Raw genomic sequence first — 14,887 nt, 5'->3', positions numbered from 1 at the left:
TGACTGACTGACTGACTGACTGACTGACTGACTGACTGACTGACTGACTGACTGACTGACTGACTGACTGACTGACTGACTGACTGACTGACTGACTGACTGACTGACTGACTGACTGACTGACTGACTGACTGACTGACTGACTGACTGACTGACTGACTGACTGACTGACTGACTGACTGACTGACTGACTGACTGACTGACTGACTGACTGACTGACTGACTGACTGACTGACTGACTGACTGACTGACTGACTGACTGACTGACTGACTGACTGACTGACTGACTGACTGACTGACTGACTGACTGACTGACTGACTGACTGACTGACTGACTGACTGACTGACTGACTGACTGACTGACTGACTGACTGACTGACTGACTGACTGACTGACTGACTGACTGACTGACTGACTGACTGACTGACTGACTGACTGACTGACTGACTGACTGACTGACTGACTGACTGACTGACTGACTGACTGACTGACTGACTGACTGACTGACTGACTGACTGACTGACTGACTGACTGACTGACTGACTGACTGACTGACTGACTGACTGACTGACTGACTGACTGACTGACTGACTGACTGACTGACTGACTGACTGACTGACTGACTGACTGACTGACTGACTGACTGACTGACTGACTGACTGACTGACTGACTGACTGACTGACTGACTGACTGACTGACTGACTGACTGACTGACTGACTGACTGACTGACTGACTGACTGACTGACTGACTGACTGACTGACTGACTGACTGACTGACTGACTGACTGACTGACTGACTGACTGACTGACTGACTGACTGACTGACTGACTGACTGACTGACTGACTGACTGACTGACTGACTGACTGACTGACTGACTGACTGACTGACTGACTGACTGACTGACTGACTGACTGACTGACTGACTGACTGACTGACTGACTGACTGACTGACTGACTGACTGACTGACTGACTGACTGACTGACTGACTGACTGACTGACTGACTGACTGACTGACTGACTGACTGACTGACTGACTGACTGACTGACTGACTGACTGACTGACTGACTGACTGACTGACTGACTGACTGACTGACTGACTGACTGACTGACTGACTGACTGACTGACTGACTGACTGACTGACTGACTGACTGACTGACTGACTGACTGACTGACTGACTGACTGACTGACTGACTGACTGACTGACTGACTGACTGACTGACTGACTGACTGACTGACTGACTGACTGACTGACTGACTGACTGACTGACTGACTGACTGACTGACTGACTGACTGACTGACTGACTGACTGACTGACTGACTGACTGACTGACTGACTGACTGACTGACTGACTGACTGACTGACTGACTGACTGACTGACTGACTGACTGACTGACTGACTGACTGACTGACTGACTGACTGACTGACTGACTGACTGACTGACTGACTGACTGACTGACTGACTGACTGACTGACTGACTGACTGACTGACTGACTGACTGACTGACTGACTGACTGACTGACTGACTGACTGACTGACTGACTGACTGACTGACTGACTGACTGACTGACTGACTGACTGACTGACTGACTTCATTACCAATAATATTTACCCCATTACTTACCTTCCTGGGCACATTGTAGTCCCCACTACGCTTATTGTCGATAATAGGTTCGTCGTTACACAGCACATCGAAGCAAAAGCCAGAAGGAGCGCTATAGTGGTTGTAAAGTACGGATGTGAAGATGCTGGCCTTGTCACCTGGAAACACACCGAGACCTATATTACTCTCCTTAAAACTGAAGGGGTCACAATTAGAGCTGTGCAATGAATAAATCTGTGCTCATTCCATCAGATTGTATTTGTTCACTTCTGATCTGAGAACGAGCTTGCGAACCGAGAAAAACTCATAAATGAAAGAGTCTGGTCAGAATCTAACCAGACACAATGCTGCTCAGAGTGAGTGATATTTGAACAGTGAGCTGTGTGTGCCAGCCTAAACTCGAAGCTCTACAGTGTTCTCCCCAGAAAGTTTCTTCAGACAAGCTGCATGAATGAGTTTCCGGGTGAGGAAATACTACGTAAGAAATGAAAATGATAACTTTTCAATTTATTCCCCCTCAGGGCATTGACAATAATATCAGGCAGGTAAATATTAACTGCAAAACTAAATTGTTTTAGTGTTATTATCACCAAAAAGACATAAGACATAACAGAGTATTTTGAACTCATAATATGTTGGCTCGATGATCTGTTCTGTCATTTAGTAGGTGATCAAAATACGTGTTGTTGCTTTGTTTCTTCTGCATGTAAGTGTCATATTCAGTCACGGCATGAAAAAGACTAAATACGTGCCGAGAACCAATACAATTGGCAACAGTGTACCAATGCATGAAGAACTTGCTCTTCCAAGTTTCGAGATCTGTCCAGACTAGTTTTTACTCACAGTGATCAGACAGCAGGGACAGTTCAATAGACTCGTTAGTTTAGTGAAGTGGAGAGTTTTTTCAAATTTTGTTCTTTCATACACTCATTGACCAGGAAGTTTGAATGAGTCTACACTCATTTTAACATGAGATTTTAATTGTTTTTAAATTATTAGTCTTTAGAGTCTAAGGAATTTAGCCACTGTTTCATTTTCTAGAAAATGTGCCTCTTTCTCTAGTTGCCATTTAAAGTTGAAAATGCCAGGCCTTCAAACTGCCGATGACCATTCTGAGCACATGTCATGTCCAAAGGGTGATGGCACATGGTGCAAGTATGATAGAAGTCAGCTATATGGATCCAAGTAAACTCACAAGAACAGTCTCCAACATCTGTAGTTGACACTATAAATCCTTTATATAGAGAACAAAACAGTTCTTTCATCTTAAACCTTCTATTGTTGCTGGAAACCAAAAATGGAAGATTTCGCTAATGTGGACCTTCTAAAGAAATGTTTATATGGACAGACCCAAAATGTGAATGGGGCATTGAACTCAATGATGTGGGATAGGTGTCCAAAAACTACATTTGTGGGTAAAAAGACTCTAGATATTGCTGTTTATGTTTCCAAAGCATGCTTCAATGATGGAAACATCACTAAGAAAAAAAAAGAAATTCTTCAGAAGATGGGCATTGTTTCTGGAACGTGGTGTGACAGTGTGCTGAAAACACTAGACAACCTTTGTATGCAGGACTAAAATCAGTGTGAAACAACATAGGACAAGGAAGAAAGGAGCAAGAAGTAAGACAAAGAAAGGGAGGAAGATGAAGATTATGGTGCTGGAGAACGATGAAGCTGGTAAAAATGAGTAAAAAGGTATAAAATGCAATGTTTTCATTATTCACAGTTCCTCATAATTTATAATTTTGATTACACATTGTTCCTTTTCTCTGAAATTAACTAACCAAATGAACTGATTTTTTTTATGTATGTCTCTTACTGTATATAAAACAATCTGAATCATTTAGAATGTTGATTTACTCCTTATTTAAAGAAAATAGTTATCCAAATTTGTAAAAAAAATTAAAGTGATTATTTTTAAAAATGTTTTAGTAGAATATATAAAAACCTAATTGATTCAGATATTTTGTTTATGTCTTAGGTATGCTCCTATTCAAAATTAACCATATTCACTTATTGGTTTCTGAGAAAAGGTACACTGTAAGGGCATAAGTGTAAAAATTGTTGTAAACATTTAAATGGGAACTGTTTAAACAATAATTGATCATTGTAAATTTTTACAGTGTCATTTAAACGTTCAAAGTGTGTTTCACAAATGTGCCAATTTTTGTACCTTTGCAACTAATACTCTTGATCAGGGCCTCTCAGAGTGCATGCACTGTGCACGGTGCAAAAGACGACTTGGCTTGGTTGACCAGAGTGCACACCCCCACTCCTCGATTTCGAGCAATAGCGCTGTCTCTCTCTTTCCCCACGCCTGCCTCGCTCGCTCCCCCGTCTCCTTCTACCTCACATGCTCCGTAGCACTCCAAATCTGAGCCGAGTTGAGCCGAGCTTAGCCGAGTAGCCCAGAGACGAAGCATTGGTCCGAGCTGAGCCGAGTGGGACCGATACACTGTACACAGGAACTCTGCGCCGCTGATTGCACGCTTGAGATTTTGGGCGTTTGAGAGGCCCTGCTCTTGATGATACATCCATTTCAAGAAATCTGTGATTTTTTATGACATTCTTGTGTAACGCCCCTTTAAAGGGTATTCAACTGTTTTACAGAGTAATTCCTTGTACCCTTTTATTATCACAATGAAACATTAAATTAGTTATATAAGTTTGAAGACATTAAAACAAACATAGGTGATTCATGGAGTTTCTTAAACTTTCAAGCAGATCTCGCGAATAAAACACATTTTGAAATCATTTTAGAACATCACCTCACCCACTCGTCAAATGCTAAGGATACTGTTTACTCACCAAGGTTTCTAGGACTGCCCCTCCAGATGAATTCAGTAGTCTTGGTTTCTAGCCTGTGTTTCTTATCTTGGAAGTCCAGTCTGGCGAAGAACAGCCCGTCGAAGCCCAGCTGGCTGAAGATAGACGCCATCTCCCGAGAATGTCCGAACGGGTCGATCTGCCAGGCCACACGCGGTCGAGAACAGTTCCCGAGCATCTCATCCAGTTTCCTGTTCCAGTTGGATTTTACAAAGCTTATTGGTTACACAACGGATTTATCAACCCATAAAACACATCCAGCCTCTACTATTCACTATATATAAAAGGCCATGGCTTCATTCATTAACGCCTATTTCTAGAGTTCTAATGGGACTGTTTCAAGAAATTTTATGTCAATCAAACACACTGGCTGAGTATATTCAAATATGTTTTAAATGAAAAATAAATGTACCTTATGGGGACTGCTATAAGTATAGGAAAGATCTTCTTAGGGTAATCATATTAACGAGGATGTAAATAAGGACTGCAGATCTCTTCATATGGCAATGAGGGCATTTGGAGGTTGTAGTGATGATGTAAAGGAAAGGGCATATAAGTCACTGGTAACTACCCAACTGAGTACGGCTGCAGTTCACCAGGATTACTTGATTTAAGACTGGAAAAGATCCAAAGGAAAGCAGTACGATTTGTTCCGGGTGATTTCAAAAATATATCTTTGGGTTGGGAAGATTTGAGAGCAAGGAAATGATCAGTATGTTCCAAGCTGTCAGGAGATGCATGGAATGACATTAGTAGACGAATAAGCGGGAGTGAAGTTTTTAAAATAAGGAAAGATCATAATATGAAGATAAAGTTGGAATTTAAGAAGACAAATTTAGGCCAAGTATGTGTTTATAGGAATAGGAATTAAGGATAGAAATAATTAACCTAGGAAGATGTTCAAATTTCCAACATTTTTTGGATGATTTCAGAAAAGACAACGTAGACAATTCATAGGGAATCTGCCACCTGGATGACAGCCCTATTTACAATTCAGCTGAAATTTCTTTATAACCTCATTAAGTTACCGAGTTGGGGTTGATTTTATACCATTTCCCAACCAAGAAAATCACGGATTTTTGTCAAAAAATAAATTCTGTAAACTTTACTGCGTACCTCTTCTTTAAGTATCTTGATATGATAATAGCCAATTTGAAGAAAATAACTGTCATCAATTGACAGAGGAACCAAACATTATGAAAGCCATACGCGAGTGACATACCATCAGATATTTGAACGTAATGTAATGCCTTAGGATCATTATTGAGATTGCTTGGAGGAGGATGTGATTTGCGTGCAGTTCAGTTTTTAAAAAGACAGAAACAATAAAATGTGAAAATAATTATAAAAATCACATACATCATTTTCAAACTGGAGAAATGGAATGGGTAAATAAAGAACCACTACTACCTTTACAAAGACAAATGATCATTAAACATACGTCTCTTGGTCATGGCCATCCATCAACAGCTGTTAATTTCATATGACGATAAGACACAGCCTGCATGGTTGAGGCGCTGGCCTTGTGACCCCAACGTGGCAGATTCGATCCTGGTTCAGTCCAGTAGTATTTGAAGGTGCTCAAATACGTCAGCATCATGTTGGTAGATTTATTGGCACATAAAAGAACTCCTGCAGGACTAAATTCGGGCACCTCGGCGTCTCCAAAACCATAAAAGATGTTAGTGGGATGTAAAGCAAATAACATTAACATTATTATTATTATTATTATTATTATTATTATTATTATTATTATTATTATTATTATTATTATTATTATTATTATTATTATTATTATTATTATTATTAATTATAAACCTCTACATATGAACCCTAAACCTACACAAAATTAAAGAGGTAGAAACGTGAAATATGAATATAAACATTCATGATGATAATGAAATTAACAATTAATTTACTACAGCCCTCAGCAGTTCTCAAGCACTCTCACAACACAACTGTCAAATCCATACGCTTTCCACAGAATGGCACGCTCGTTCTTCAGCTGGCCTGCTAATAATAATGATCAGAGAGTAAGCGTGAGTCCGCTTCTGTGGTGTAGTGGTTAGTGTGATTAGCTGCCACCCCCAGAGGCTCGGGTTCGATTCCCGGCTCTGCCACAAAATTTGAAAAGTGGTACAAGGGCTGGAACGGGCTCCACTCAGGCTCGGAAGGTCAACTGAGTAGAGGTGGGTTCGGTTCCCACCTCAGCCATCCTTAAGTGGTTTTCTGTGGTTTTCCCATTTCTCCTCCAGGCAAATGCTGGGATAGTACCTAACGTAAGGCCACGGCCGCTTCCTTCCCTTATCCTTGTCTATCCCTTCCAAACTTCCCATCCCCCCACAAGGCCCCTGTTCAGCATAGCAGGTGAGGCCGCCTGGGCGAGGTACTGGTCATCCTCCCCAGTCGTTTCCCCGACCCAGAGTCTGGAGCTCCAGGACACTGCCCTTAAGGCGGTAGAGGTGGGATCCCTCGCTGAGACCGTGGGAAAAATCAACACTGGAGGGTAAACAGATAAAGAAGAACAGTAAGCATGAAATGAGTAGCCTGTTCATTAGTGAAGGCAACCACTGCCAAAAACACAAGAGAGACGAATTTTCTTGAAAACATTCACAGATACAAAGAAAATGCATAATGTTTCGTGTAGGTGCACTTCATTCTTTGATAGGTCTAACCATACACCCATTATTTTACCTGATGTAGGACAAAAATGATGTTGCTATCTTAGCTAATTCTGAAAATGATATGAGTAAGATATTAAAAACATTCAACAAATCCTTAGCAAAATTTAAACTAAAAATAAATATAAAGGAAACAAAATTCATGATAGTAGACAAAAAGGAGCCTACAGGTAGAAAACACTTAAATAACACACCGATAGAACAAGTTACAGAATTCTCTTATTTGGGCAGTGTAATTACCTTTCAGAAATCAAGAAAAGAAAAGAATAGTGGTAGAAAAAACAGGCCTTTAAAAATAAGAAAAACTTATTGCTAAACAACCATCTCAGTTTGGTGTCCAGAAAATCATTTCTCAAGACATTTGTTTGGAGTGTGCTACTGTATGGATGCAGGAACCTGGTTATTAGGAAAACAGGAAGAAACAAAACTTGCGGCTGCAGAAATGTGGTGTTGGAGAAGAATTACAGAAACAAGTTGGATGGATAAAAATATAAATGACTTTGTTTTAAAGAACGTAAATTAACGTTTATTAAATACAATAAAGAGGAGGAAAGCCAAGTTCCTTGGGCACGTACTGAGACATGACTCTCTTCTCTAAATCATCACTGAAGGTGAAGTACTGGGAAAGAGACCCAGGGGACTACCAAGGATGTCAAACATCAAGAACTCCGTCGGGGAACCGCCATGTGGTTCATATAGCAACATGAAGAGGCAAGCAGAAGATCGTCGGATGTGGCTACAGCGACAAGGCATTGCCTTTAGTAGATGATGAGGATGGTGATGATGATGATGAGGGCAAAAAGAGTCTTAAATTTGGGATGTACCCCTGTAAAATCCCCCACTAATTTGAAACTGGAAAATATATCAAAATAGAAAGTATCTCTTCCGTGACTGCTGTTTACAAGCTACAAAGCGTGTTTTTTTTTTTAAGTAAGTTCCCTTTTGATGTAGACACTAGTAGTTCGTGCGCATATCGCAACGAGCACATGCGTCGTGTACCGGCATGCCTCGGGAACAACTGTGCTCAGTTTCAACTCTGTAGCTAACCTGTACGGTTCTGTTCTGTGCTTTCAAAATGTTTAAGACTATCAACTCGCCCGCCGCATGTGGGGTTCGGTCGGTGATACGGTTTTTGTCAGCAAGGAACCTGTCTGCTACAGAAATTCATCGACAGATTTGCGAAGTGTACGGTGATACTGTTATGAGTAAAAGCAGAGTAAGTGGGTACGACAATTCAAAGATGGCCGTGACAACGTCCACGATGAGAACCGCTCCGGTCATCCTTCTTTGATTACAGACGATTTGGTGGCTTCAGATGAAGTGAAGATTCGTGAGAACAGGCGCTTCACAATAACAGGTCTCTCAAACGAATTTCCTAACGTGTCGAGATCAGTGCTTTACAACATTGTTTCTGAACACCTAAAGTTTAGGAAACTGTGCTCCCGTTGGGTCCCGAAACTCCTATCAGAGAACCACAAAAACCAAAGATTTGAGCGTGCGATGAAGTTCTTGACTCCGTATGAACGAAGAAGGTGACAGCTTCTTGAGTCAGATCGTAACTGGAGACAAAACATGAGTTTCGCATATCATGCCCGAATCGAAGCAACAGGGCATGGAATAGACACACACACACTCGCCTCTAAAGGTGAAGGCCAAACAGACTCTGTCCCAGCGCAAAATCATGGCGTCAGTGTTTTGGGATTGGCATGGTGTTTTGTTGGTCGACTTCACGAAACGAGGAACCACTATCAATGCAGAAGCATACTGCCAAACCCTGAGAAAGCTACGCAGAGTGATTCAAAACAAAACACGCGGCATGCTGACAAAGGGAATTGTCCTTCTCCACGACAATGGAGGACCTCACACTGCAGGTCAGACCCGTGATTTATTGGACAGTTTTGGCTGGGAAGTTTTAGACCATCCACCCTACAGTCCTGATCTTGTGCCGAGCGATAACCATCTGTTCCTCCACCTCAAACATTACCTCAGTGGCAACCATTACAATGATGACGACGACGTGAAAATGGCAGTGAACTCTTGGTTATCGGAACAGGCGGCAAGTTTCTATGAAGAGGGTATTTTAAAATTGGTTACGAGGTATGATAAGTGTTTGAACATGTCGAAAAATAGAGTGAAGTATGTACTTTCTGAAAATAAATTTACTTTTCTGAAATAACCTTTCGTTGTAGACTTATTTTCAAACAGACCTTACTTAAAAAACACGCCTCGTACATCCTTAATAAACTTCAGCTCGTTCGGTCCAGTAAGACATAACCATAGAGAAATAACTCTCAGAAGAGACATACACAATCATAATACTCAAACACAGAATCAATTGGACATACCATACTGGAGATTAGGAAAAAAAAAATCTTATTTCTTAATACATGGATTGAAACTGTTCAACAAATTATCGCTAGACTGGCGGATAATTCCATACTCAATTTTCAAAACAAAACTAAAAAAATTACTTATAAAGCATCCTTTGTGTTCTTAAAAGAGTTCTTTGCTCTTGAAGATACAGTATTTCTGGAAGGTCTACATTAGTGTAACAACTTTTATCCTCCTTGCACAGTTTTACTGAAACTGTTTTCTATTTTTATGCTTATAATTTAATGTTTCATGTATATATGTAAATAATTGTAATTTGTAGGAACTTTTCTTATATTCAGCTTAAAATACCGGACGGGCATGGTCGCTGTCTTTATTCTAAATAAATACAATAAGTAAGGAAGTTTTCGAGCCTGTCCAGATAGACACCATCTCATTTTTATTAACAGTATAGTTAGAAATAACTCAAGAATTACAACAACAATAATAATAATAATAATAATAATAATGCTTTTAGGTCCCACTAACTCAATTATTATGGATACACTGAGGTGCCGGAATTTATTTCAACAACACCTATCATGCAGTAAGTATTTAACGCTGAAACTTGCTACCACAGCACTGACACAGGCCTGTTTGAACTTTTTCCTTTGGTTGATACGTTCATTTTTTCAAATGTTAAAAGACTTTTGTTGCCTGTTTGTATTTCTTCGTAAGGAGTAAAGCCTGAAGGTTTGGCCTTGAGCTTGTTTGAGCTACCTCATTTAGGCAGGCTGTGTTTCAGCCGTGACCGTAACTAGGCAATAACTTCCACGGCCACCTCTACCTCCAGAGTGGGCTGAAAACCCATCACGTCACCGTCTTGAGGTTAACCAAAGCCACTAATGTTTACATACCTGAATCCCCAGGTGAACTGGTCAATGACAGACTGGTAGTGGGCGGCTGCCTCGTCGTTCATGCTCCAGGCGCCTCCTATAATCTCCAACCTCCCCGAGTTGACGAGCTGCCTCACCAGATTCCTCTTCCGTTCGCTCAGATCCTGCCACCACTTCCAGAGGAAGGCTGTCTCCACCTGTACAAACCTGACACACACAGAACAAACACTAAATAATAGCGACGGAACAGCATTTACATGACTTCGAGGCAGCTAACACTCTGAGAAATTACACTAATGGAACAGAATGGTTCAAAGAAATTAGGATTAAAGGGGAGAAATATTGTGAAGTGAAAGGAATACTGTTGAATACAGAAGTACAGGAAGCTAAAAGATAATAACAGGATGAATACTGTGGAATGAGAAATTAAATAAAGACAAAAAAGAAAAAGGGAGTAATGATTGAATAAAACATTATTCTCTCCAGGTCATGGATGACTAACTTGGAAGAGAATATAAATTTATTGTATTCATAACAATTATATGCCATTTTGTAACTATTAGAACATACCGAACATATTCCAAACAACAAAATGTCACAAGAAATCATTGAAATATAATTTACTAACACAATATATATCCCATGAATGTTATTTTGGACATATCCTTAAAAAGCTGGACAACCTTAACCTTCTGAGGTACTTTCTGGAATTTAACTAAGTTATATAATCATGTTATATAGTCCTTATTAACCCTACAAATGCCAAACTATTTTTTATTTCATTGTATACCAATGGTGGGGAAGGAGGGTACTTTGTGACCACCACTTAATGTCAAATTTCTGGGAATCTATGATGTGTATTATCGAAGATGTCCGACTCGTTGGCTGAACGGTCAGCATACTGGCCTTCAGTTCAGAGGGTCCTGGATTCGATTCCCGGCCGGGTCGGGGATTTTAACCTTAATTGGTTAATTCCAATGGCACGGGGCTGGGTGTATGTGTTGTCATCATCATCATTTCATCCTCATGACGACGCGCAGGTCGCCTACGGGTGTCAAAGAGAAAGACCTACTCTTGGCGAGCCAAATCCATCCTGGGATATCCCGGCACTAAAAGCCATACGACATTTCATTTTCATCGAAGATATTTATACAAACAGTATTTAACAACTTACTTCACATTCCTTACAATCAACTAAAGAGATCTTTGAACAATGACATAGCTTATTTCAAACTTGGTCATGTTATCAGCTGTCAAACCCCGTCGGTTGGTATTCTTATGGTTAACTACATGTACCTTCTCTGTTCTCGGCTCCTTTAGATTTCTTTTCCCATATTTCTATGATAATGTTGTTCCTGTTCTTCCAGGTGTCTTCCATTCTCTGTTTAATAGATTGGCAACTGTGTTAAGTCTAGGTTCATTTTTAGTTTTATATAATCTCTTTGAAATCTACATATTTCTCTCTGAATTTTACTCTGAATATTATCACATTTTTACAGTCTTTTATCATATGTGCCACTTCCGTACATGTATTGCGTAAAAGGAGAAATAGTAAGGAATAAGAGAATAAATAAATAAAGAAGCAAAGATAAAACAAGGAGGGATAATGTGGAATAACAGAGTACAGAAAGTTAAGGGTGGAGAGAGATGAGGTAATGTGGAATAAGGAAGCAAAGAAAGTAAAAGTGAAAAGATAAGTATGCAACAAAAAAGTAAAGGAAAATAAAAAGGAAGAAGGGAGAAATGTGTGGAATAAGTAAAGAAAATTGAAAGAGTAATGGAAAGAAATAGTCTGGAATTAGGAAATATAGTAACTTTTTTTTACAATTGGCTTTACATCGCACCAACACAGATAGGTCTTATGGCGACGATAGGATAGGAAAGGCCTAGGAAGTGGAAGGAAGCGGCCGTGGCCTAAATTAAGGTACAGCCCCGGCATTTGCCTGGTGTGAAAATGGGAAACCACGAAAAACCATCTTCAGAGCTGCCGACAACAGGGTTCGAACCCACTATCTCCCGAATGTAACCGCATGATCAACTTGCTCGGTATGTAGTAACGTAAAAGAGTATGAGATAGTAAGGAATAGGGACGTAAAGACAGGCACAAGAAAAAAAGCAAAGTTAGGTGGTGGAGGTTTTTTTTTTTTTTGTTTTTTTTTTTTTTTTGCTTTACGTCGCACCGACACAGATATGTCTTACGGCGACGATAGGATAGGAAAGGCCTAGGAAGTGGAAGGAAGCGGCCGTGGCCTTAATTAAGGTACAGCCCTGGCATTTGCCTGGTGTGAAAATGGGAAACCACGGAAAAACCATCTTCAGGGCTGCCGATAGTGGGGCTCGAACCCACTATCTCCTGCTTACTGGATACTGCCCGCACTTAAGCGACTGCAGCTATCGAGCTCGGTGCTGATTATTTTAGAGGAAGTACAACTAGGCAACCATCCTCTATGAACACTATTCAGAGCGAAAAAGTGGAAGGGATCTGACACTTCAAAAAATGAAGATATCGGCCAAAGGAAGACAAGGGCCATGAAAGGCGTGAAAATGAAAGTCTCCCAAGGATTCGCAACCTAATACCCTTCGGGGTCGAAAAGAACAAGAGTAGACCAAGAAAGGTCGGATAGGATAGATGAAAGCAAGGAGCATGGCACAAGAAGCAATGCCAGAACTCAGCTAAGTGTCCCATGGTCGCCAACCCATGCTCTCCGAGTTAAGAGCACCTGGGGCCCCTTATAGTCGCCTATTACGACAGGCAGGGGATAAAATGGGTGTTATTCTACCGCCCCCACCCACAGGGGGAATGAAGGTTAATATAGAAATAAGAAATAAAGAGAGAAACAGGAATAGTAGGGGAAGAATAGACAAGAATGGAAAACAGGAAGACAACGCAAAAAGAGGGAAATGGGAAAGTAAAGCCACAAAAAGACAGGATAAGAAAATAAAGAAGGGAGAAGAAAAGGAGGCAATAGAAGTGAAGAAGAAAAAGAGAAGCAAAAAATAGGATGGGAATAAATTGAAACACGAAATGAGAAAGAAAATAGAAACATAAAATGGAATGTTTTGTAATCTCTGAAGTCATTTTGTCATCTGGCCTTCGGTTCAGAGGGTCCCAGGTTCAATTCCCGACCGGGTCAGGTTCTTCAGCTGCTGAAACTAACTTTGAGTAGTAAATTTATAAACTACCTGTAAAAACATATGGTAACAGTATTATACTTGCAAATGTTATAAAACAGAATGGGATAACAAAGGAAAATATGAAAGGACAAATAGAGGGGAAGAGAAAAGGGGGAAGAGATATAAGAGTAAAAGTGGAAATATCCTGAAAGAGCAAAGTAAAGAAACACACAAGTAAGGAGATGAAAATATTAACCGAGAAAAATAAGGAAGTATGTAATACAGAGATAAAATGGAGGAAATAACTGGAAAAGGAAAAGGAATGAAGAAATAAAGATGAGCGAGAAAGGTAGAGGAAATTGAGAAAGAAATTAAGAACGGAACGTAAGAAGAGAGAAGGCAAAATAGTAACCGTGAAGAATGATACAAAGGCAAGAAAAACGATTGAAAGAGAGCTGTATGAAAAACCGTGAAAAAAATTGAAGTACAGGGCGATACATAAGTCTCTTAACACTTGACGAGGCAATACTTCACGGAATATCGGAGGTAGAGAGGTAATAATTGACACACATGATTGGTGTGGCATACAGTTTTATTGACACCGAAATAAAGTACACAAAATGACCAATAGATGGCGCTGGACAGCAACACGTCAGTGATGTCGCATGAGACCCGTGTACGGTATAAAATGAGCCGTCATGAGAGAGGGCGTCAGATGTGCCGCGGCACGTTGAAGTTACCAGAAAAGGCACTGTTAGTGAAGCTTTATTTACTTCATTTTGGTGTCAATAGAAACCCCATGTGTGCCAATTATTACTGCTCAACTTCAAATATTCTGTGAATTATTGCCTTGCCAGATGTTAACAGACTTCTATGTCACTCTGTATGTTGGTGAAGAAGCTTACCTGCGCTCCGGGTTGTTCAAGAGCTCGTTCACCACCGAGTTGAGGATGTACTGAACACCAGCCCTCTGGATGTTCGTCTTACCTGTGACAAACAAAGAGAATCAACGTCTCTGTCTGGGCCAGTTACGAGTGAAATTTGTACTCTAAGAAGGGAACTGACCAAGCAGATTTCAAATAGACTCGGTATAATGATCAAGAATTAGCATTGCCTAAATTAAGTGGTAATGAACATTTTACAATTAAAATCAATGGCCGTGCTTCAGTTGATCGTTAAAAAGTAGCTGTTGACTGATGACGTCAAATTGCTTTGTGTATGCACTCTAGGAATATAGCGACAGTTAAATTATAGAAAACGAGATTTTGATAACAAGAACTGAATTACACACTTCTTATTTTTCTACCACTTTAAACCGCACGTGTGAGGTCGCGGGTGCGAACTACGCCGCACATGTAGATTTGGTCCTGTTTTACGGCCGGATGCCCTTCCTGACGCCAACCGTATATGGAGGGATGTGAGCACTATTGCGTGTTTCTCTGGTG

At 40.4% G+C, this 14,887-nt stretch overlaps 1 protein-coding gene across 2 annotated transcripts in view; it reads right to left on the bottom strand.

The window, feature by feature from the left end:
• LOC136882149 (lysosomal alpha-mannosidase) overlaps positions 1-14,887 on the bottom strand; it is an 87,435-nt gene that overhangs the window by 38,012 nt on the left and 34,536 nt on the right. For both annotated transcript variants that reach the window (XM_067154693.2, XM_067154695.2), the window contains exons 4-7: positions 14,348-14,429; positions 10,350-10,535; positions 4,424-4,632; positions 1,634-1,770 (exon numbers count right to left, since the gene is read on the bottom strand). In XM_067154693.2, the coding sequence (XP_067010794.2) occupies positions 1,634-1,770; positions 4,424-4,632; positions 10,350-10,535; positions 14,348-14,429 (614 nt within the window). The remainder of the gene's footprint in view (positions 1-1,633; positions 1,771-4,423; positions 4,633-10,349; positions 10,536-14,347; positions 14,430-14,887) is intronic.

Source organism: Anabrus simplex, chromosome 10 (assembly GCF_040414725.1).
Source record: "Anabrus simplex isolate iqAnaSimp1 chromosome 10, ASM4041472v1, whole genome shotgun sequence".
Classification (NCBI taxonomy): Eukaryota; Metazoa; Arthropoda; class Insecta; order Orthoptera; family Tettigoniidae; genus Anabrus; species Anabrus simplex.
This window is presented reverse-complemented; position numbering and strand designations above follow the sequence as displayed.